This window comes from Marmota flaviventris, chromosome 4 (assembly GCF_047511675.1).
Source record: "Marmota flaviventris isolate mMarFla1 chromosome 4, mMarFla1.hap1, whole genome shotgun sequence".
Taxonomy (NCBI): Eukaryota; Metazoa; Chordata; class Mammalia; order Rodentia; family Sciuridae; genus Marmota; species Marmota flaviventris.
This window is the reverse complement of record NC_092501.1, coordinates 128,455,127-128,479,740: the sequence shown is the minus strand read 5'-3', so window position 1 is coordinate 128,479,740 and position 24,614 is coordinate 128,455,127. Positions and strand designations below refer to the sequence as shown.

Below are 24,614 nucleotides of genomic sequence, written 5' to 3'. Positions count from 1 at the left end.
GGAATAGAGACAACTTTTCCTGGTAATATTGGTTATAAAGAGAAACAGGAGAGGCATGTCAAGTAAGACATTTTTTAATTGTTTGGATGAAAGAAATTGAAGCATGTTTGTATAATGATGGGAATGATCCTTTCAAAGAGAATACATTAATGGGCCTGGAGTGGTAGTGCCCACCTGTAATCCCAATGGCTCTGGAGGCTGAGGCAGGAGGATTGCAAGTTCAAAGCCAGCCTCAGCAAAAGCAAGGCACTAAGCAACTCAGTGAGACCCTGTCTCTGAATAAAAATAGGGCTGAGGATGTGGCCCAGTGGTGGAGTATCTCTGAGTTCAATCCCTGGTATCTGCCTCTCAAACAAAAGAAAACAAAACAAAGAGAATAAGTTAATGGTGCAGCCACTAGAGTGGGTCCTTGAGTAGGTAGGGCAGTGGGATTTAGTCAAAGAGCCAGGGGACTAGCCTTCCATCCATCACTGGCTATTCAGCCATGGATGTCTACCAGGGAGGCCAGAATACAGGATGGCAAGAGTTTGTGGATCCTCTTAGAGAGCTGTTTCCTTAGAAAAGTGGGAAGTTATGTTATTGGGGTTTAATGGGAGAAAGTATAAGTCATGTAGGAGAATGAGTGAACTAGGGAAATGTGGCTGAGTTGCCCAGCAGAACTAAGGGAGCTATTTTAAAAGATGAAGCTGAATAAGTAATAGCATTTAAAATAAACTACAGTTCTTTTAACAATAAATACATAAATAAATAAAAATAAAAATAAATAATAATTATGGGTGGGGATTTGTTTTACATGGATAGAATTCCCTTATAACCAGTGCCCCCATGCCAGTTCTTAAATTTTTAGATTGCAAGAACTCCTTCTACATCCTGTCCTTATAATAATTATGGGACATTCTCATTCTAGGATGTAAAAAAAAGGTGGATCCAAGTGATAACTTGTTAGGGTCCTTTAGTTCTTTTACTAATTAGCAGTTTTACTGTGTTGTCCAGATCTCCTAAGACTCCCAGTTGCCCAGCCGCCTACCTCCGTGTGTTCATGCTGCTGTGTGAGTGGGGTGGGTATGGGATCTTCCATTCCTTGGCAGAATTCAGCCAAAGCTTTCAGTGCATTTCTGTCTTGGTTCACATGCATGTGCTGCCAGCAAAAAGGTTATTCCTAAAAGTTAAGCAAGAGACATGATTTTAAGTGGATATTGGGATAGTCAGCACATTTGTATTCAGCACATATTAGGAACATGTTATGATATCAAGCGTGGGTGTGAATTTTCCCTGCTTTATCACTGAGAGGTTGCCTCGGACTGAACTGTCACTGCTGGTGTGATCAACCCAGCTATGTTTAGGATGAAATAATAGTTATCTTCATGTAGTTTGTTTCTTACTTAAAGGGAAATGTACTACAGGCATTGACATGGCTATCAATATTGCTAATTTTCTCTTTAATTGCTAATTTTGATCCATTTTTGTCTTCAGCATTTGCTGTAGTTTATATGTGCCTAAAGAATAAAAAAAGACCACAGTTGCAACATGCATATGTAATTACTTGGAAATTATTTAGGACTTTAGTTTTTATAAATTAATTTGAGCAACATTGGAGAAGAAACTTTAAAAATTGATCACTGGGCTGGGGTTGTGGCTCAATGGGAGAGTGCTTGCTTAGCATGTGTGAGGCCCTGGGTTCGATCCTCAGCACCATTAAAAATAAATAAATAAAGGTATAGTTTCCATCTAACAAAAAAATATTTATATATATATATATAAAATTGATCACCAGTAGGTAGCCCCTTGGCTGTGTCAGATGGCAGCAGCCCAGGGTATGTCTGAGGCTTCTTAGAGGTCCCAGCAGGCTGGCTTCATTTATCCCCAGATCAGAAAAGCATCTGGGGGCTGGGGTGCAGCTTAGTGATAAAGTGTTTGCCTGTCATGTGCGAGGTCCTAGGTTTAATCCCGAGCACTGCAAAAATAATAATAAAGTTAGAATTATTTTAGTGCTGCAGATTGAATCCAGGGCCCAGACACACACTGGGCTACTGTGCAGTTATGATTATTGAAGATAAGTGTAGTATGACACAACCCATCCATCCCATCCCCTATCCTTTGTCTTGCAAAGGAAAAACAACAGTGGCCTGTTAATGATTTAAGGGAAGCAACTTCCCACCGTTACTAATTTTTATGGCTTCACCCATTTCTTTTAAAAATTTTGTAGGTAAGAAATATTTAAAGTGCCCAGGGAACATAAAAAAGGGAGTGTAGTGCTTTTAACAAATATGAAAGGTGGAATGAATGATACAAGTACTGTCACTAGAAAGGGTCCTGGAGAATTCATACACTTAGGTGTTTATCTCTGGGAAGAAAAAGCCAGACTCTGCACCAGTTGGTATGAGGGAGCTAGGTTTTACTCTGTTGTTTAAATATTTACAAGCTTGGATTCATGTTAGTTACATACTTTCTGTAACTATTGCTTAGGTATCGCTCTATCAATATCTCCTCCTATTGGCTATCCAGTTTTTTTTTTCTTATTTGAGGAATTCTCCTGCCATATTGCACTGTATTGGGAAATATGAACTTGCTAATAAGCCTTTGTTATTGTTGCTCCTAGGATTTAGAAGACTTCTGCTTCAGGTTTTGCATAAATCATCTGACTGTAGTGACACAAACTTCAGGCTTTGCAGAAATGGACCATGATCTCCTGAAGAACTTCATTAGCAAAGCCAGCAGAGTTGGAGCCTTTAAAAATTGATCCCATCTGCGGCAAAGAAGAGTTTTTGAACCTTTCCATTTCCCCTGCAAAAAAGCCGGTGGTGAATAGCTTCACTTCAGTTAACAGTATTTAGGATCAGCTACTTTTGGCTGAATACTTGTATTCTGTTAGAAGGATGTGAATCAGTCTTTTTCATATGCCTAAATCCAAAGTTTACATAGAAAGCATTGAATACTCTCATCAGATGCAACTGTGCTCAAGGAAAACAATGCAAATGTCTTATATTTACCATTTCCTCTTTTGAATCAGTTGGACAACTTTGATTCATTGGGATATTGGTATATGCTCCTCTGGCCAAGTGTTCCATTATTCAGCAGGCTGGTAGTACGCACTTCACTAGACAAAGAATGCTGTCACTACTACATTTTCAGCACCCAAAACAGTGCCTTGCATATAATAGGCACTCAGTTAATTGATTATAAATCTTAAAGGTGATCTTAGAACAGCTTTATTTGTGGAATACTGGATAAAGAAGTTACACAGGATAAATATAAAACAGCTTGTAATTATTGAGGTTCATAGTCTTCTGGTACATCATTCTGAGAAATAGTGGCTAATTTAGAGCACTAATTAGAATTCACAAAAGGCCTTAGCAATTAAATTGTCAAAGGCCCAAGGGCTAATTTTAATTTTTGTTTAGTCTGAGTTTATCATATGGGATTATTGAATATGAAGTATTACCTTCAAAAATGAATGTTATTTCTGGGTTCATCTGCCTTACATAAATGCATAACAAGGTCCTTTGCTTTTGTTTGTGTTAAGGATGATTTGCCTTTGTAAGTAAAAATGATTATGAGTTTTTCTTACAGTTGATCATATGTCACTATAAAACAGGTCTCTTAAACTGCACTGGTATAATTGTACTAGCTGAAATGATACTTACATAACAAGTGTGAGAGAAATTTATACTTTTTAGATCAAAACAAGTTACCCAATCACAAAAGAGAAAATGGAACAGGACATAGTATCCGTTTCTTCTAATATATATCTCACAGTATGATGTTATGTAAAGAAAACCCTTTTAGAATTGTAAATCTTGTTCTGATGCTGAACTATTTGATAATAATAAAGTGCTTATTTGCAGATAATAGAATAAATGCATTTTTAATCCCTAAGCAGCAGTGAAATTATAAAATATCAACCTCACGTCTCAGATCCATGTGATATATGCTTGTTTTTAAGGAAATTTTTCAGTTATGTCTTATAGCAAAGCCTACTTAAGACATAAATGTTACTATTCATATTATTGCCTTTGACAAGGTTACTTTCTTTTAAGAGGAGTTTTAAGTTCATAGTTATACTGAGATGAAGATTCAGAGATTTCCTATTTTGCTCTCTGCCCTCACATATGTGTAGCCTCCCTCATTACCAGGGTCCCCCACCACAGTGTGTATTTCTTATAGGTGATGATCTTGCATTGACACCTCATCACCTGAAGGCTGTTGCACATTCTATGTGTTTGGAGAAATGTAGCCATCATTATTATGCCATACAGGATTCACTGCTCTATAAATCCTGTGTTCCACCTGCTCTTCAGGGTCTTAGCTCCTCAGTGCCCCTCCCTCTTTTAATAAACATTTCATGTAAAAATTGGAACACTGAAAGGGGAACAGAGAAGTTTATTTATCAATGATAAATGAACTACCCTTTACCAGGCTTCATAACAGGTCAATAGCCATACTCCTAGGGTACAAGTTATTACTCTGGATTTGTATCCATGTTTTCTCTCTAAGTGCTCTCATATTGTAGGGGTACAATATCATCTCAGTGCTCCTTATCTCTGTGCACAGCAGAGTAATCTGTGGGACTTTACAGAATATAGGTTTGAGCATTCTAATTCGGAGTATTTAAAAAGCTCCACAAGTGTTTTTGATGTTCTGCCAGGGATGAGAATCAAGTGGTTTAGCACGTAAAACTTATGACTTCAAACAATAAGGAAGAGCTAATTTTAGACCACTGTGAGAGATGACAGATGAGTCCTGGGTGTGGTGGAAACATCTACTGAAAAAACATGTTTTCTCCCTGGTCTTGGAGGACAGACTTGCCACTGACACTTCCAAAAGATTTCCTTCCTTTATTTCCTTCTGACAGATGAGTATTTACAAAGCCTCAGAATATTCTGTTTATTAGTGTTAAGTGACACACAGGTAGATTTTCAAAATGACTCTGCATCAGAAATGAATGAATCTTTTCTTTTATACAGGTTTAAGTTTTTCTAGCCTGAAGTTTTGTTTCATCTCTTACTTCCACAGAAAATTTCAATGTCTTAATGTTTCCAATATAATTTTACCCTGATGTACAGAGAAAAATCAAGATTCTGTAGGAATGAAGTAGTATCCTCACTTGCTGATAGACATTTTTTAAGATGCCATTTAATTCATTTTAAAAAGCAAAGGTTAAGAATATTAAATATCTTCTTTAGTGTACAGCTACTATAAATGGACCATAACATGTAGAGTTTTATTTAGAGGCAGAATTCTTAACCAGTGAGAATGAAAAGAAGCAACCATAAACTATGTAACCTCGCCTACTTTATTAGCCCCCTGCTCCATTTTCATAGCAAATAGGTTGAGCAAACTGTGAAGAAAAAGGAAAAATCATATTTTACTGTTATTTTTATATTCAGTCTTTACCCAAACATTGAAATATAAAACTTAGATTTTTTTCAGTAACTTTAACTAAATAAAAATCATAACATTTTCTATTTAGGAAGTAACTGATATTGGTCTGTACAATACATTTAATCTTTCATATTAAACCACATAGAGGGGCTGAGGTTGTATAGCTCAGCAGTAGAGCCCTTGACTAGCATGTGTGAGGCATTGGGTTTGATTCTTAGCACTGCTTATAAATAAATAAACGTCCATTGACAACTAAAAATATATTTTTTGAAAAATTATCACAGGAAACATGTTGAAAAAATTATCAGTGTCACATGTCAATTCTAATATGTAAGTACAGCCTCAAAACAATGAACAGAAGAGTTGATGAGAATAGATGACTCTCCCAGCTGCATATTAAAAGAGCTTGTTTTTATCTCATTTACATATTACATAGTGTTACCATATGTATTAGTCAGTATTGTGTTACTATAATGAAATACTTAAGATGATTCACTTATAAAGGGAAAAAGGTTTATTTTGGCTCTCGGTTCTGGAATTCCAGCTTAAGATCAGGTGGCCCCATGACTTTGGGGCTCAGGTGAGGGCAGCACATCTTGGCAAGAGTACATAGTGGAGCAAATTGTTTATATCACGAGCCAGGAAACATAAAGAGACAGGAAGCATGTTATCCCATAATTTATTGGAGGGCATGCCCCCAGTGACCTTAGAACCTCCCATTATGATCCAGCCCTCAAAAATTCTGCTACCACCTCCTAACAGTGCCACCCTGGGAACCAACCCTTTAACACGTGGCCTTTGCCATATATTTGACCTACAAACTATGGCACCATAATGTCTCCATTTAAGAAACTTTATCTGTGGTAGACTATTTTCTTTTTTTGGTGATGGTACTGGGGATAGAACCCAGAAGACCTGTACCACAGAGCTACATCACTAGCCCTTTTTACTTTTGAGACAGGGTCTCACTAATTTGCTGAGGCTGGCCTCAACTTGTAATCCTCCTGCCTCAGCCCTAGTAGCTGGGATTATAAGTGTGTGCCACCACACCTGGCCTTGTGGTGTGGCAAAGTTTTCTATAAAATACCAATTTAGGGGCTGGGGTTATGGCTCAGCGGTAGAGCACTCGCCTCGCATGTGTGAGGCCCTAGGTTCGATCCTCAGCACCACATAAAAATAAATAAAGATATGTGTCCATCTACAACTAAAAAATAAATATTTTTTTAAAAATACCAATTTAGTCCAGAGGGAAATTCTACTGAATATTTAACTTGATATGTACAACACATTGGTCCCAAAATGAGGAACAAAAATATGCCTTTAAAAGCAAGTTCTATGCGATCATCCAGATAATAATAGAAGGCAGGATCTTCCCCTCCACCATTTGTGCCAGAAAACTGTAATGAAAAGTAAAATACATGAATTTGAACTTGTTCCTTTTATTATAATGAATGTTTAAATAATTAGAATACTAAATTATCAGGAGTGATTAATTTTCCATCACTGAGACAAAATTGTTTAGTGTTGTTAAGGCTGCTTGATTTTTGACTTGACCTAAGACACCATTTCATTTAAGGTCCTCATGCAATATGAGTACAGCCTCTTGAGATTCACCTGCTGCTTGTCATGCTCTAGCCTCTTTATTTGCCTTTCTTCTTTCAGGAATAAATATGCTGTTCCAGAAGGAAAGCACTGCATTTTCCACCCACTTCTGAGAAATTGTATAAACTAAAAATAAACCTGTGTGCTAGATGCATTTTATATATATTTTTTTGGAGTTAAGAATAATAATAAAATGACACCACATGATATATAAGACTGTATAGGGCCTTAGCTCATGATAATCAAACATTAAATATTTCTGAGAGAAAGATGAATATTTCCAGTGAGTGGGTTATAAAGACTATAGAAAGGAATATGGCAATTTAATAAGATTCTGATCGCATATGATTTTTAGTTCCAAACACACAGGACCACTTGGTTTTCAGCTTTATAGATTTTTAACAATGAATAAATAAGTAGTGATCCAGACAGGAATTAATAGGTGACTCCTAAGTTTTTTGCTTGATAAGTGTTTAGTAAAAATGGGGAAAGACTAGAGTAGAAACAAGATATTGTTATTGATTTTGACTTAAATTGTGAGAAATTGGAGTGGGGTAGGAATTGAGAGTTTGATTGGCTATGATAGGTTTAATTTCTGTGAACAGGTCAGGGCTGGAGAAACAAATTTGGGAATCAGCAGCAGAAAGGGTCCACTAAATACTGAATTCATCGGATGAGATAGTAGGAGACAGTTTACATACCAAAGGGAACACTGCTATACCTAATAAAAAGACCACAGCATCAAACCACTAAGACTCTTAACAACTAATTTATTTTAAAATAGACAAACTATTAGTTGTAGAAAATAGTAACATAGCAATTTTAAATGTAGTTTTAACCAGTACAAAAAAGCAATAAAGCAACATCTGAAGTCTTAAGAATCTCAATACACGATCTCTGAAATTCCTAAAATTCTGTCACTAATTCTAATGTAAATTTATGAGCAAAAGACCCAGAAATATGGTAAGCCCTTGACATAAAAACTAACTGAATTGTATGCTATTCATGCAAAAAAAATGAAGAAATGGGATAAAGCTTTCTAGTGCCTGTTATCAAGATAACTGTCAAAATAGTAAGTTTGATGTTTAAACACAAAATTTTGTTTTCTAAGAAATAAGACCAGATTTCTTTTTAAAAAGAACTCTGAGTTTAGACAAAATGATTTTTCTAAATGCTAGCTGATGCTATCTTAAATACCACCTATTTTATATATACCATCTCTAAATAAGTTAATCACACAAGACAGTTTAAACACACCTTTAGGTGTAGGGGAAGGGGGATAGCACTTCTTTCTAATGCAGCTATTTTAATTTGAAGCTTTTGCATAAAATCAGAAAAATTAATGCCTAACTTACAAGACCTTTGATTACTTGCAATGTTGGACTAGAGATAATGTGGCTTTTAATGTGCCAGTGTTAGACCATACTGACTTAAAATAGAAGATAAATAATTGCCAGTTCAAAAGATACATGGAAGACATGTACCATTCCAGAGAAAACACAAACCTTCCCAAATTTAGGAGGGCAGAATAATTATTGAGATGCAATTAGACAAATCCCTAAGGGAAACTCAAAAAACCCTCAAGGCTTCTACAGTTAACAGACTGCTATGGAATAAAATTAATTTGTATCTTGATTTTTTAGGACCCAGAAACATTAGAAAGTGCACTTGGGATATACTGTATTAGAGTCCTCCGCAGCAAAGCTCTGACTGGACACTTTACTTTTTCAAGTACCAGATAGGTACTTAAAAAATTCAGAGATCTGAATGGTAAAAAACAAAAACAAAAACCCCAAACCAAGAGTATTACAATAATATGCATTTTAAACCATGAGTTTGGATAAAGAAAAGAAATTCTTATAAGTTCTGAGGTATGAAATCTGTGTCAGTAGTATGACAGTATCATGTTTGTACTTTGTTTTTTGCTTGTATGTAAAAGAAAATTTGTAAAACAAGCACACAATACATCAGATTCCAATACTAAAATAAAATCAAATGTGTAAAAATTAATTTTTTCCTAGTTTCTAATAATAATCTGTTTTAGCAGAAGAGTTTACGATAATTTGGGTGAATGGACAGTCAGTCAAATTGCATTTGGAAGACAGGACACATTTTCTAAGGGTGTTCACGTTTTTAAATTAAAAAAATATACATATAAATTAATAAAACCAAGAGCAAACATCACACATATGCTACAAGGGAAGACAAAGTAGTCAGACAGGCATGGGTTATTAGTACTCCCACTCCAGAGGCAGCCTCAATTCATTCATAAAGCAGAGCAATTTTACTTTGGAAATGTGATGATCTGCTATACCTTTTTAATGGCAGGATTACACAAGATTTTCAATCTTGTATAATAACAATGCATATACCATTGAATATAACATTGAAAGTGGCTTAGGAATCACCCACACAAATATTCAACTTGTATCTGCACATTTTATATCTACAAAAAAGAGATATTAATGTGGCTGTAAACAGAACTTGGGAGAGTTATACAGTCACATCTCTGAGAGATAATGAAGCCAGAGGCATACATGGTGTACACAGTGTCCACCAAAGTCCTGAGATCCTCACTGTTCTTCCTTGTTTGAGGTATCCATGCTATCATTCATTTTCTGTTTTTGCATTCGTGTTCGAGTAGATGCTGAAAAAGAGAAGACAACCTGTTAATAGTGTTGATGGTACTGGGTATGTTGGCAAGGGGCTGCCATATATATTATGCTCATGTCAAACTAATGGAGCTCAAAATCTTGCAAAGGCAGGGGTCTCCAAAGTTTTTAAAGTCATGTGAGTAAAACTGACTACAACACGTGAATTAAAGTGTTTCAAAGCATGTACTAATGAAATGTCCGGATGTGTGTATAAATTTTAAAATACTCTAAGCAAATATTAAAAACAATTGAGAACTGGTATTGGTCACATACTCCTGTAATTGCAGATACTCTGTAGACTGAGGCAGGAGAATTGCAAGTGTTCCTGGCCAGTTTTAGTAACTAAGCAAGACACTGAAAAAAGCTGGATATATAACTACAGGTGGTAAAGCACCCCTGGGGTCAAAAATAAAAACCACAAAAAATTATAGATAGATAAAAATAAATAAAATAAAACTCTTTTGTCTAATCCAATGAACTTCTATTCTTCCCTCAGTAATAATGAATGCAATTATTTTAAGCAAGCTGGTGAATACCTTCCTTAGCCTCAGGGGTTAAAACTCCCACTAATTGTCCAGAATTTTCCATCTGCACAAAGTCCATGAACTTTGACCTGGAAGAGGAAACTGTAACATAGCTAAGTGTGTCACCAGGAAATGTACTGATTATAGTTGTGGAACTCTTTAAGAAAATATACGTGTTTTTATAGGCTTTTGCTCCTTTTTAAATGCATACTGTGCATTCCAAAATGCTTTCAAATGTCTTCACAGCATGATTTTGGTTATAAGCTTCATGTTTATTTTCATGTATTGGGAGGAAAAACCACAACTATTTAAAAGTTAAAATAGGAATATTTCAGTTGATATAAAATCCAAACAAATTAAATGTTTGCTATATCTAGTTTTAATTGTAACGCAATACATTGGAAAAAAATGGCTTAAGAATCAACCAAAAGTATTCTTTTAAATACTTTATGTCTCCAAGTTAGTATCTATGAAGACAGTTGAAAGCCTCTTCTCAGGCTTTAATTGGTATTGTTCTCATTGATATGTCCTATGACCCAGGAATGACAATTTTAACAACCTTCATTTTCTAAACATTCTTCTTTTCCAAGTTCCAGATTCTTTTCCTATAAATGATCTGACACCACATATCAGAAACTGTCACACTGTTACAGCTACCTACCTAAAACAACCCAGCAGTGGATTGTGAACATTTATCTTTTCCTACAGAGTTGCCATCTACTATACTTGGATTAGTTTTCTTTTATAGCCTCAGAATAGTTTAGAATAGGATTCCATTTGCCTTAGTATCACCACCCCCAATAAAAAATTGGGTGGGGGCAGGGCTGATGATTGAACTCAGGGTTTCACACATCCTAGGCAAATATGCTGTAGCACTGAGTGATACTCCCAGGCCAACATTCCAATTTTATTTCCAAACTTAGAAAATGACCTGGCATTCTTTACCAAAAGTCTGATTTTTAGTAACAGAAAACTTTTGTTTGAACATGTTTTAAAGCAGAATAAGACAGTGTTTTTTAAATGAGGGTGAGGATATGCTAGGTTTGTGAAACCTTTTCCTGTCCTTCATACATAAAAGACCTCCTCACGATAGTTCTGTTGCCATACAGTATTTTCTGACCATATGCACTACATTGAAGATGTGGTCAGGCAACATTTCGCTTCTTACTCTTCCTGCACTTAAGATGTTAGGGTGACAAAGACCTTCATTCTGCAGCATACATTTAATTAAAAAATGGGTGAGGTAAATAAAATACTCTCAACCAAAATATTTTAAATGCATAAACACGTCTGCTACTTGAAAAGGAATTATGTGTATTCTTTTATGAAGCAAAAGGCTTTTGCAAGAAAAATAACTGTTTTTTTCATTTTTATAAGGTGAAATAAGTACTTACTCATTTCGGCCAGTTTCTGCTGAAATTTGGACTCCCCTGGGAGATGTTTACTGCAGATTTAAAAAACAAAGTATTTCACATACATATGTATAAATGCAAAACTCAAATTTCTATGGTGATTTCAGTGATATTTGATGATATTGTTTTATTGAGTAGTTTTTAATTTCCAAAATTGATGAGTCAACCATCTAAAATAAAAAATGTCACAAATTTATGATTCTATATATTTTTCAATGGTTCCTATAAAACACAGAAATTAGTATTTTTCAAGAGTAAGTTTTTTAAAAAATTTATTTATTTTGTATTCTAATTTGTTATATAAGACAGCAGAACGCATTACAATTCATATTACACCTATAGAGCACAATTTTTCATATCTTTAGTTGTATACAAAGTATATTCACACCATTCGTGTTTTCAAACATGTATTTAGGATAATGATATCCATCTCATTCCACCATCTTTTCTACCCCCATGCCCCTTCCCTTTCCCTCCCACTCCTCTGCCCTATCTAGAGTTCATCTATTTCTCCCACGATCCCCCTCCCAACCCCACTATGAATCAGCCTCCTTATATCAGAGAAAACATTCAACATTTGGTTTTTAGGAATTGACTAACTTCACTTAGCCTTATATTCTCCAACTCCATCCATTTACTTGCTAATGCCATGATTTATTTTCTTTTATTGCTGAGTAATATTCCATTGTGTGTATACATACCACATTTTCTTTATCCATTCATCTATTGAAGGGCATCTAGGTTGGTTCCACAGTGTAGCTATTGTGAATTGTTCTGCTATAAACATGGATGTGGCTGTGTCCCTGTAGTGTGCTGTTTTTAAGTCCTTTGTGTATAAACTGAGGAGTGGGTAGCTGGTTCAAATGGTGGTTCCATTCTCAGCTTTCCAAGGAATCTCCATACTGCTTTCCATATTGGCTGCACCAATTTGCAGTCCCACCAGCAATGTATGAGTGTGCATTTTTCCCCACATTCTTGCCAACACTTATTGTTGTGTTCTTAATAGCTGCCATTCTGACTGGAGTGAGATGAAATCTTAGAGTAGTTTTGATTTGCATTTCTCTAATTGCTAGACATGTTGAACATTTTTTCATATATTTGTTGATTGATTGTATGTATATCACCTTCTGAGAGGTTCTGTTCCTTGGCCCATTTACTGATTGGGCTATTTGTTCTTTGCTGTTTAGCTTTTTGAGTTCTTTATATATCCTAGATATCAGTGGTCTATCTGATGTGTGAGTGGTAAAAATTTGTTCTGAAGATGTAGGCTCTTTATTTACCTCAAAAAAAAAAAAAAAAAAAAAGGCCTGGGGATGTGGCTCAAGCGGTAACGCACTCGCCTGGCATGCGCAGGGTACTGGGTTCGATCCTCAGCACCACACAAAATAAAATAAAGATGTTGTGTTCACCGAAAATTGAAAAATAAATATTAAAAAATTCTCTCTCTCTTCTCTCTCTTTAAAAAAAAAAAAACCTTGGGAATCAACCTAACAAAAGAGGTGAAAGACCTCTTCAACAAAAACTACAGAACGCTGAAGAAAGAAATTAAAAGACCTTAGAAGATGGAAAGGTCTCCCTTGTTCTTGGAGGCAGAATTAATATTGTCAAAATGACCATACTACCAAAAGCACTATATAGATTGAATGCAATTCCAATCAAAATCCCAATGACATTCCTCATAGAAATAGAAAAAGAAGTCATGAAATTCATCTGGAAAAATAAGAGACTCAGAATAATTAAAGCAATCCTTAGCAAGAAGAGTGAAGCAGGTGGCATCACTAAACAATAATTCAGAGCAATAGTAACAAAAACAGCATGGTATTGGCACCAAAATAGACTGGTAGACCAATAGTACAGAATAGAGGACACTGAGGCTAACCCACATAATTACAGTTATCTTATATTAGACAAAGGCGCCAAAAAACATATATTGGAGAAAAGATAGCCTTTTCAACAAATGGTGTTGGGAAAACTGGAAATCCATATGCAACAAAATGAAATTAAACCCCTATTTCTCACCATGCACAAACTCAACTCAAAGTGGATCAAGGACCTAGGAATTAAACCAGAGACACTGCACCTATTAGAAGAAAAAGAAGGCCCAAATCTCTATCATGGGATTAGGCTCCAACTTCCTTAATAAGACTCCTATAATGCAAGAATTAAAATCAAGAATCAATAAATAGGATAGATTCAAACTAAAAAGCTTCTTCTCAGCAAAGAGTAAGTATTTTTAACTCTAATATTGAAGCCATCAAAATTTTATTTATAAATTTGTTAAAAAAGAACAGAAAACATCTGATATCTTTATTGAATTTCAGAAAATAATATCTGATTTTTGTGGTCTTTTAACTTTGGGCTACATTCACACCTATTAATTTGAACCATCCTTAAACCTCCACATAAAATTGGCATAGGAAGGTCTGGTGGGAGTGAGGGACAGCACTGAGATTCTGGGCTTTGGGAAACATTCCAAAACAGTCCTACCTTCCATCAGTTTCATCTGATCCTTCAATGTCAAAGCGTAGTTTTTTCAGTGGTTTAGGAGGGTTGCTTCCTTCAGCACTTCTTTTGAGCACACGGTCACTGTTACACACCATCTGATTTATTTTCTGGAACTTCTCAGAAGTCTACAAATTATAGAATTCTTTATTGTAAATCACTTAATGTCAGCATTTTGAAGTTAGCATCTATTAACCATAGTCTGAGGTGTGTAAAAAAATTAGGCAGAAGTACATCTTTTCATTTTAACTTTCTGCCTTATTGGACCAAATAAAAACATTTCAGAATAAGTATACCAATTCTTGTCCATTAAATACCCACCTCTTGTAAATTCTCCTATTTTTTTCCCCACAAGGTTCCTACTGTTCTTCTAACAAATCTGATTACTAGTCTGAATGCCTTGGCTCCTTGTTTTGAGAACTTACCCGCAAAGTTGGGCAGCTTTCTGGAACTCTTTTTTTTTTAATATATTATGCTTACATTTTTTTAATACCTTTATTTATTTATTTTTATGTGGTGCTGAGGATCAAACCCACGGCTTCGCACGTGCTAGGCGAGTGCTCTACCGCTGAGCCCCAGCCCCAGCCCCTGGAACTCTTTTTTGACAGAGGATTTTTAGGATATTTGATATTATATAACAAGAAAGAAGATCACAAGAATATGATAAGCATCATATGTTCAGCAAACAATAATTTTTTTAATTTATTTTATGGGCGTTAGATTGACAAGTCATATAGTTTATATATTTAAATCACCACTGGTATGGTATTTGTTGAAATACTGCTAATTCTCAAAATTTTAAAAATAAACAAATATCCAAAAGACTTCAGAGTTTGAGTTCTGTAAGTATTATTGGAGATAAGTATTACTGAGATATCTTTGGAGGGAGAATACTGTCAAGACAAAGCAAAAAAAGCATTGGGAAAAAGTATCAAGTGAGCACATGACCTTATTTTATCCAATGGACAAATATGTGGAAAAAATATATTACTTAGCTATCAATTTTAGAAACAAAATGAGGTGAATGTCTCAGAGATGTATATTAACATGTTTACTTGAACTAAAAAGAAAGAGGTAGCCAAACTTTCTGATAGAAATTAAATCTGGTTTGACTGGTAGATTTGACAATAGAATTAGCTTTGCTGTTTGTTCTATTTTCCAAAAATCAAGTGCAAAAGTAGGTTTTGATGGAAAATATACTTAGAGCACTCAATGAGCCCCTCTTTTTAAGATTTTTAGTTACTAACTTTAAACTATGGAAGTATATACAACATTTTCTCAGTGATTTTTAAGAGGTATGGCAAGCAAAGAAGTTTGAAGACCTCAATTTTATAGTCATCCAGCCCCAACCCTACTCGAACGTTTCCACATCTCCCTTGTGAATCCTGACAACTGCAGCCTATCTTAAACTAAATGTCATAGCATTGAATATTTACAATGTATATTTAGTACTTGGTCATTTAGTATATAAACTTTTACCTATCTCTAGTTATTTCATTTGGGTAGTGTGGTTAGCAGCCTCTCAAGTGACTCCTAATGATTTCCAGTTCATGGTATTCATACTCTTATATGATCCTCCTCTCCTTGTGTGTGGGTTGGGCTTGTAACCAAAATAATATGACAAAAGTGATGGAATGTCATTTTTAATATTAGGTTGGAAAAATACTAACTTCCATCTTGCTCTTAAAGCCTTTGCTCTTGGGCTCTGGGGCATATTTACAGCTGCTATATGATATGAATGAGAACAGTGGAGGATCCCAAGTGGCAAGGAACTGACAAGTTTGGCCCAAAGTATCAGCTTACAATTATGAATGACTTTGCCAGCAGATGCTCCTTCAGTTGGGTCTGGAGCTGACTACAGCCCCAGCTGACAGCTAGATCAAAATCTTATGAAAAAGCTCAACTATGTGAAGCCTAGTTTACTGACTTGCAGAAGTGAGATAAATGTTCCTTTAAGTCACTAATTTTGAGGGTAATATATTTTTCAACAATAAATAATATAAGCACTCTTCCCATTCCTCTAGAATACACATTCTGTGGAGGGCAGGATGGTGCAACATACTGATAACAACACACTGACTGCTGAATTAGTGGTGCTCCACTAGAGATGTTAATGGAAGCCAAATAGAGTAGTGGATTCTCAGCCTAGAATCACTGTTCCAAAGCTAAGCTTTCATTAGGACTACCATAAGCCCTGCCAATTTACTAGGGAAAGTCTTATATATTACCAATTCCTAATAAATATACCAGAGAAAGAATATCCTAGAAGTCTGAGAGGAAGAAGCATCCAAGAGTGAGTTTATATATGTGTATGTATCAACATGTATAAGGAGATCAGGATGGTGACATCTGGATATGGTGCTTCCATTTTGGAGTATCTCATTTCAAACCATATTCATATGACTGATTTCCAAAACTGTTTCGTAACCACTCCTCTGAGATTATATACATACACATGTGGGAACACAAAATGATATTTGGTCTTTCTCTTGCTTAGGAGAACAGAGTTCCTAAACTCTTGGAATTTCCTGAGTGACAAGGATGATAGGACCATCTTTTGTTCTAAGAGGTGATGCTTGTTGGGCCCCTAGGTAGCTTCAGGATGGGGGTTTGTTGCCAGAAAGACCCAGCCTTACTTAGTAACTTAGAACTTCCAGAGGGTGGGGAGAGGAGCTGAAGATTGAATTAATCAACTATGTCTATATAATGAAAACCTTCCCCTATTAAAATCCTTCAACAACAGAGTTGGCAGAGCTTTGGAGTTGGCAACTGCACAGGGACAGAAGGTTCTTGAGCTAAGGACACTTCTGGACCATGCCCTAAGTACCTATTCATATGGCTGCACATCTGTATCCTTTATAATAAACTGACAGTAATAAGTAAAGTGTTTTCCAGAGTTTTGTGAGCAATTCCAGCAAATGATAAAATCTGAAAGGGGGAAGTGTTGTAGGAACTCCCTGATTTTTAGCCAAGTTGGCAGAAGTGTGGTGTAACCTATAGACCTGACACATGTGACTGGCATCAGTCTTATGGGACTGAACTTTGAACCTATGGTGTCTGATGCAAACTCTTGGTAATCAGAGTCAAAACTGGATTGAGGCTGGGTGCAGTGCGATATTAGTGGCAGACATCTGTAATCCCAGCAGCTTTGGAGGCTGAGGCAGGAGGACTGTGAGTTCAAAGCCAGCCTCAGCAATGTAGTTAGGCCCTAAGCAACAGTGTCTCTAAATAAAATATAAAAAGGGCTGGGGATGAGGCTCAGTGGTTAAGTGCCCCTGGGTTTAACCCCTGGTAAAAAAACAAAACTAAACTGAATTGAATTGTAGGACATCAGTTGTGTATAGACAGTTGGAGAACAGGTGGGTTTGAAGAAAAAAACCCATTTGGTGTTAGAAGTATTATGAGTTAAAATAGTTCACAAATATATGTACATATATGAGTTTATCTATATTATATAATCTCAGAGGAATGTTATAAAACAGTTTTGAGCCAGGCATGAGGTGTACACCTGTATTCCCTGCTATTCAGGAGGCTGAGGCAGGAGGATTGCAAGCCTCAACAACTTAGATTCTGTCTAAAAATAAAAAATAAAAAGGGCTTGGCATATAGCTCAGTGGTAGAGTACCCTTGGGTTTAAGTCCCAGTCCAGGAAGGAAGGAAGGAAGGAAGGAAGAAAAAAAGAAGGAAAGGTGGGTGGGTATAGGGAGGGGGTAAGGAAGAAATACATATGGAGAGAGGGAGAAAATGAGGGGACAATTTTGAAGTTCACTTCAAATTTTGAATATGATTCGATATTAAAATCTGCGATAAATATAAATTCCATTTAACATGCTTGGATGAAGTACTTAAATAATAGCATTTGTAAATCCAAATTAAAGAAATCTTTAATTTCTTTTATAGTTATAAGTTGTAGACAGCAGTAGACAGATACTCCACTACAAGAACACCAAATAAAGGATGATACAAGGGCATACAAGAGCACTTGTGGCATAATGCCATTTTTTTTACTTAATATTTTGTGCCATTATACTTTATTAGAAGAAAATACTCACCCCAAATGATTCACCAATTGACACTAAGATTCTGTCAAATTAAGATGAAATATAAATTAGTAACAGAAAACATACACAGATTCTGCAGATATGCACATATACATATCATTCTAAACTATGAGGAACACAAATCAAAGGTTTTCTCTACTCTAGAACCACTAGTAAATCACTTTAATCAGAGGCTTATTCTAATAGTGACTCAGTCAGTCTCTTTTAAGTTTTTTTTTTGTGTGTGTGGTGATGAGGATTGAATTCAGGGCCTCATGTATGCTATGAATGTGCTCTACTGCTGAGATACATCCTTAGCCCTGGTAAGTTTTTTTTGAAAGTAAAAAAAAATTAGGATACTTTGTTCCACTGCCCATACTTAAAAAGGGTAAAAGAAAGTTTTAAGTTTACCCTTACTTAGTTCTTCATAAATCAATGGATAAATTATCAAACTTCTTTCAAATTTTTCATTTAAAATTAAAGTGACATTTGGCAAAACTTTACAGTATTAAGTAACAATCAAAATTCTAATATTGAGATGTAGTAAAGGTTATTTATTATGTATCCCAGAATCAGAAATCTCCATTAGTCTGTTGTCTTTGTTTTGAATACATGATTTATGTTCTTGATAATAAAGCTGCAGAACAGCTTTGATATAACATAACACAGATTTAAAAATATATACATGGGGGTTGGGGTTGTAGCTCAGTGGTAGAGTGCTTGCCTTACACACGTGAAACCCTGGGTTCGATCCTCAGCACCACATAAAAATAAATAAATAAAAATAAAGATACTGTGTCTATCTACGACTAAAAAAATATTTTAAAAAATATACACATGGAACTAATGGCTATGTAGATTTTATTGTTCTCCATTTTCTTGATAAGTGGTCATCATTCTATTCGACTAGCCAGAATACCTAAATAGGCTATGTAAATAGAGTGTTAAGATATTACTTTCTTAATGCCCAATCAATGATTTATGGGTTAGGATATTCAGAATGTGACTTTTTTACTAAAGAAAAACAATACAAAACATCATGGTTGAAAACTACATAAGAATATATTTTAATGTGGTAGCACAGGACTGTGTAAATTTACCTAAATAGACATGATATTATCTTCACAGTTTATAATGTAAGCTGTAGATATAAGTACATGGATTTTCAATTATCAAGTGAATAAAAGAAAGATACAGGGGAATACAGGAGCACTTGAATCATATTTTCAATTATTTTTTTATTTCATGCTTTTCTTTAGAATTTGAAATTTTTATCAGGTGTGCATTACTCATGTAATTAAACCCACCACATAGTTATTTCTAAACAGTTAATACAGTCCCTTCTCCTTTTTTTATTTTTCTTGCCCATTAGGTACAACTATATAGGTTGCCCATTTCTGAGATGACACTACATTAAATATACTAGCTAATCTGCCTCCTACTTTATACAAATAAAGTCAGTTTCTAATAGCCCATGATAACATATAATTTTTCAACTGAAGAACTTCAAAGCCAGAGAGAACTTATGATTGGATTGGAAGATAATATAATGACTTATAGTTGTACAGAAGCTTTCATCTGAGAATTTAAAACAACTTTGCACTCATCACTTCCCTGATCCATAGCACCCTTCTAAAGTAGAGAGAGATCTGCCCAAAGTAATATAAAGAGGCCACTGGCACAGTTAGGGATGGGCCTCTAAAGACTTAATTGACAGTCATCTATACTTAAAGTCATATCCATGCAAAATGAACAAGGAAGGTCTTCAGACAGAGTTCACAGGAAATCCAGTAAACTGTAAAATAAAAATTTTTAACCTGAAGAATTTTTAACCTGAATCTACTTTGTTTCTCACATTGGCTACTTGCAAAAATATCAAAGTGTTTTGAAAAGGACAAACTGGTTATCAGATATTCACAAAAGAAGACACTCTAGGAAAGTTGATGACAAAATTTGCAAACCCATCCAAGTAAACAGATTTTCCCCCCTAAATTCTTGTCATGTTGCTTAACATAAAAAAGCAAATTAGAAATTCAAGAGTCTAGCTTATTTTAAACAAAGAAAGCTTTACATTATTCTTGGATCAAAATTATCCCCTTACTTCTTATCACTTTCCTAAAGAGAAAATACCAACCTTGATCTTGGAGTCATTTTTGTTGGTGTTGGCAGACCTTCTGAAATTTTATATGGACTCTTCAGGGGTGATATATAGATGTTCCCCCCAGGAATCCGTAAGGGTGAACTAGAAAACTTGTAAGGGCTTCGAGGAATGTGAGGTATTGGTGACAAGGTAGGAGGCTAGAGCAAAAACAAGAAGCAGGTTATTTATTTAATGTTGTAATAAGATCCATTACTTTATAATTAGATTTCCCCAAAGGATAATTTAAACATACCCTCGTGGAAGCATACTGCAAAATATTTGTTTTCAGTCTCTGCATGAAAACTGAATTATAGAATACTATAATGGAATCATACTCCTCTTCTCTGATCAAAACACGTTTGAATGTCTGAGGAAGAATAATAAAAACACTTATTAAAAATGAAGTTAAGAATTTTTCTCTTCGGATTTTCTTCCTTAATAGTTTGTAATACTTTTTTAACTAGTAAGAAGCATATATAATACAGAAAAAAATAATCTGAAAAAGCCTTCTTAGGCTTGGATTCTGTATGCTCAACTAGAAGTGGAATGTCCCAGAATGATTCAGAGGGTAACTACTAGTCAGTACATGGAACAAACAAACATCCCCAAAGACAGAAGTGGACAAGCTGACAGGGTGGAAAGCATTATGGGAAGCAAAGATCAGAGCTGATCAAAAGACATCAATATTTAGACTATATTCTCTGTACCTCCCTGATCCCCAACATCTAAAGGTTTCAAGAAGTGTACATTATTCCATTGCAAGAAGTAGACATTTAGTAAAAGCACTATTTCTTTTTTGACTGCTAGATTTTACTTAAATTTTAGTTCAGTAAAACCACAGGATTTTATAGAATGCCTCTGAAACACACAATTAAAATGACTGGATTTAAAAAATAATTGCTCATGATAACATATAAATACATAAAAATAACCTGATCTGTATTACTTCTGAAAACTCCAATATTAAGCTGGAAAAATAACTCACCTATCATAGGAGGGTATGAAATGTATGTCACATCAAGTGTATTTTATTAATACTACTTGCCTACAGGGGAGGTAAACTAGAAGCACAAAATGTGTTTACAAGGAAAACTTTCATTATTTCTTTATAAGGCTGCATTTACACTGGCATTTCCTATAGAGTAATAAAAATAACTTAACATCTAATATCCTATTACTTACATCAAATTTATTACAAATGTCTTGCTTACTGCACATAGTATTATTTATTAAGTTAAATGATGAATTTAGATGATTTCAAAATCTGCCTTAGCTTTCCAATTCCATTTTAGTTACAGATAATCGGTAATATAAAATAAAAAATTTGATTTGTGAATTTACACAATGTCAGAATATATAATCTCATTAATGACTTAAATTATCTATATTATAAATATGGATTTATTTTAAAAAATCTTACCATGAAAGATTACCTACCTCTTGAACAGCATGAGGAAGATCCTTGTATGCTGTTACAATGATTTTGAATTTAAGGTCTATATTCTTCACTTTGCATATGCCATACATAGAACACATCATAATCTAATAAATAAATAAGATGTGAAAGTACAATTTAATTACATGGTTTTTCTCTAAAAAGCACTCTGTTATCTTTCGGTTAGCTTCAAAAGAGGGAAATTTAATTTCTATAGGGTTATTTTTTTTTCATCCTAACCTCCATTTGAAAGTCTATATAAAATGTTTAGCCCAAACTGTATTTAAATAACAAAATGCAAATGACCAACTTTCAATTATTCAGGACTGATTATCTGATTGGTAAATTACATTAACTTTGGCTCTTGTTCTTTAATTTTTCCCCAGCAGTGTTGAAACTGGAATCGGTTAATTGTATAATTACCACTTAAATTAAAAAAAAAATCAGGTATGAAAGTTTCAAAGCATTGGATAAAATGTTTAACATATGTGATGTTGGTATGGAGGAATTGGTGACTGGAAGGCAACAAAAGAGAGACTTTTGAATTGTTGATCATGTTCTGTTTCTTTTCATTAGCATGACTCCTTTTGAGAGATGGATTATTTTTCTATAAGGTATTTCAATAAAAGATATTTTCAATAAAATATATTTTAAATGCAAAAATAAGATTTGAAAATGACTTTCTGTGACTTTAAAACATCACACTTTCTTAATTTGCATGAACTTTCTTGTCTAATTTAAGTATGTATCACTTCTGCAACATTTTGTTCACATCCACTATTGTCAAGAATACCTAACCACCATCCCTTGCTCAGCATCTTACCAAATCTGAACTTACTATTCCTTTCACTTACAATGCCATCAATGTATCCTCTTTGCCCATTCACATTTTTCTTTTTTTTGATACTTGGCCTCAGCAACTTAATGAGACCCTGTCTCAAAAAAAGGGGGGGGCAGTGGTAGACCACCTTGGGTTCAATCCTCAGTACCACCACCCCCACCCCCCCCGAAAAAAGAAAGAAACAAACAAAACAAAAAAAGGAAAACATAACAAAACTATTCACAAACAAAAGCCCTAGCCAAAATGGCTTTGCTGGAGAATTCTATTAATATTTAAAGAAAACTTAATAATAATTCTTCACAAACTCTTCTGAAATTAGAAATGTTCCCAAGTAATTCTATGAGGCTAGTATTTATTTCTCTGATACCAAAACTAGATAAAGATATATGAAAACTATAAATGCATTTTCTGATTATACATGTAAAAGTTCTCAGCAAAATTATAGCCTAGACAAACTGAATCCAGAATCATATCAAAAGGATTATATACTGTGACCAAGTGGGATTTATTCCAGAAATGCAATTGGGTTTAACATTTGATAACAAATTAATGTAATATACCATGTCAGTATAATAAAGGAAAAAATCTCACATCCAATAGATATAAAGAAAGCACTTGATAAAATCCAAAACCTTTTCATGATAAGAGTATTCAAGAAACTAAGATAAGAAGGAAACTTTCTCAATCCATCAAAAGGCATATTAAAAACACACAGAGACACACACCCTTCCAGGGCACATCCCCACGACCTTTCTCCAACCATGCTCCACTGCCTACAGTTTCCAATACATCCCTATAGTACATTCTGTTATCAATGGATTAATCCACTTGTGAAGTCAGAGCACTCATGAGCCAATCACTTCCCCCAAAGCACTGGGGATTGAACCCAAGGCTGTTCTACATGAGCTTGACCCACTCCATCTACCTATTTTTTAATTCTGAGGCAGGGTCTTACTAAGTTGCTGAAGCTGGCCTGGAATTTGTCATTCTCTTGTCTCAGCCTCCCAAGTAACTGGGATTACAGGTATATACCACCATACCTAGCAACAACATAGTTAATGTCTTCATCTAATATCAAGAACAAGACAAGGATATCCCCTCTTAAGCCATTTCCATTCAACATTATCCTTTAGGTTCTAGCCAGGGAAATTCAATAAGAAAATGAAAGGCATTCAGATTGAAAAGAAAGATGTAAGACTATCTCTATGCACAGATGACATGATCTAATATATAAAAAGTCTTAAGGAATCTACTTGAAAATTATTAGAACTAATAAAGAAACTTAGCAAAGTTGAAGGATACAAAAAGAAATATACCAAAATCAATTATATTTCTATATACTTGCAATGAATGATCCAAAAATGAAATTAAGAAAATAATTTCATTTATAATAGTATTAAAAATAATAAAATACTTGGGAATAAATTTAATAAATACTCTGAAAATTACAAAACATGTTATAAAACATAAAAAGGTCCAAATGAATGGAAATACATCACATGTACGTGGACTGGAAAACATGCTGTTAAAATGACAATGCTCCCCAAATTGACTTTAAATTTAATGCAATTTCTTTCAAAACCTTCTTTACAGAAACTGACAAGCCAATCCTAAAATTTATATGCAAATACAAGCTTCAGAATAGTCAAATCAATTTTGAAAAAAAAAATATATGTATGTTCCCCATACTTCCTTATTTCAAAACATTACTACAAAGCTAATTTAGTCAAGGCAGTGTAAACCAGGCATTGTGGCACAGATCTTTAATCCCAGAGACTATGAGAGGCTGAGCAGGAGGATCACATTCAAAGCCAGCCTTAGCAACTTAGTGAGATCCTGTCTCAACAAACAAAAAAACAAACTGGGGTTGTAGTTCAGTCATAAAGTGCCCCTGGGTTCAATCCCCAGTACTAAAAAAAAAAAAAAGTATAGTCCTGGCTTAAGAATAGCTCTATAAATCAACAGAATAGAATTTAATGTCCAGAAAACACTTGAACAGTTGTAACCCATTGATTTTTAGATGCTGTCAATGGGGGAAAGAAAGAACTTTTCAAGAACTGGTGTGGTTAAGGATAGAACCGG

At 34.8% G+C, this 24,614-nt stretch overlaps 2 protein-coding genes across 16 annotated transcripts in view; one reads left to right on the top strand and one right to left on the bottom strand.

Moving 5' to 3' along the window:
• Rcbtb2 (RCC1 and BTB domain containing protein 2) overlaps nt 1–3,876 on the top strand; it is a 40,512-nt gene extending 36,636 nt beyond the window's left edge. For all 12 annotated transcript variants that reach the window (XM_027928822.2, XM_027928827.2, XM_027928826.3 and 9 more), the window contains one exon: nt 2,600–3,876. In XM_027928822.2, coding sequence (XP_027784623.1) covers nt 2,600–2,740 — 141 coding nt within the window. In that variant the 3' untranslated portion in view covers nt 2,741–3,876. The remainder of the gene's footprint in view (nt 1–2,599) is intronic.
• A 3,858-nt stretch (nt 3,877–7,734) lies between these two features.
• Rb1 (RB transcriptional corepressor 1) overlaps nt 7,735–24,614 on the bottom strand; it is a 161,197-nt gene continuing 144,317 nt past the window's right edge. For all 4 annotated transcript variants that reach the window (XM_071611499.1, XM_071611498.1, XM_027928767.2 and 1 more), the window contains 7 exons: nt 21,694–21,798; nt 20,510–20,623; nt 20,251–20,414; nt 18,129–18,159; nt 14,062–14,204; nt 11,557–11,606; nt 7,735–9,631 (listed from right to left, as the gene is read on the bottom strand). In XM_071611499.1, coding sequence (XP_071467600.1) covers nt 9,558–9,631; nt 11,557–11,606; nt 14,062–14,204; nt 18,129–18,159; nt 20,251–20,414; nt 20,510–20,623; nt 21,694–21,798 — 681 coding nt within the window. In that variant the 3' untranslated portion in view covers nt 7,735–9,557. The remainder of the gene's footprint in view (nt 9,632–11,556; nt 11,607–14,061; nt 14,205–18,128; nt 18,160–20,250; nt 20,415–20,509; nt 20,624–21,693; nt 21,799–24,614) is intronic.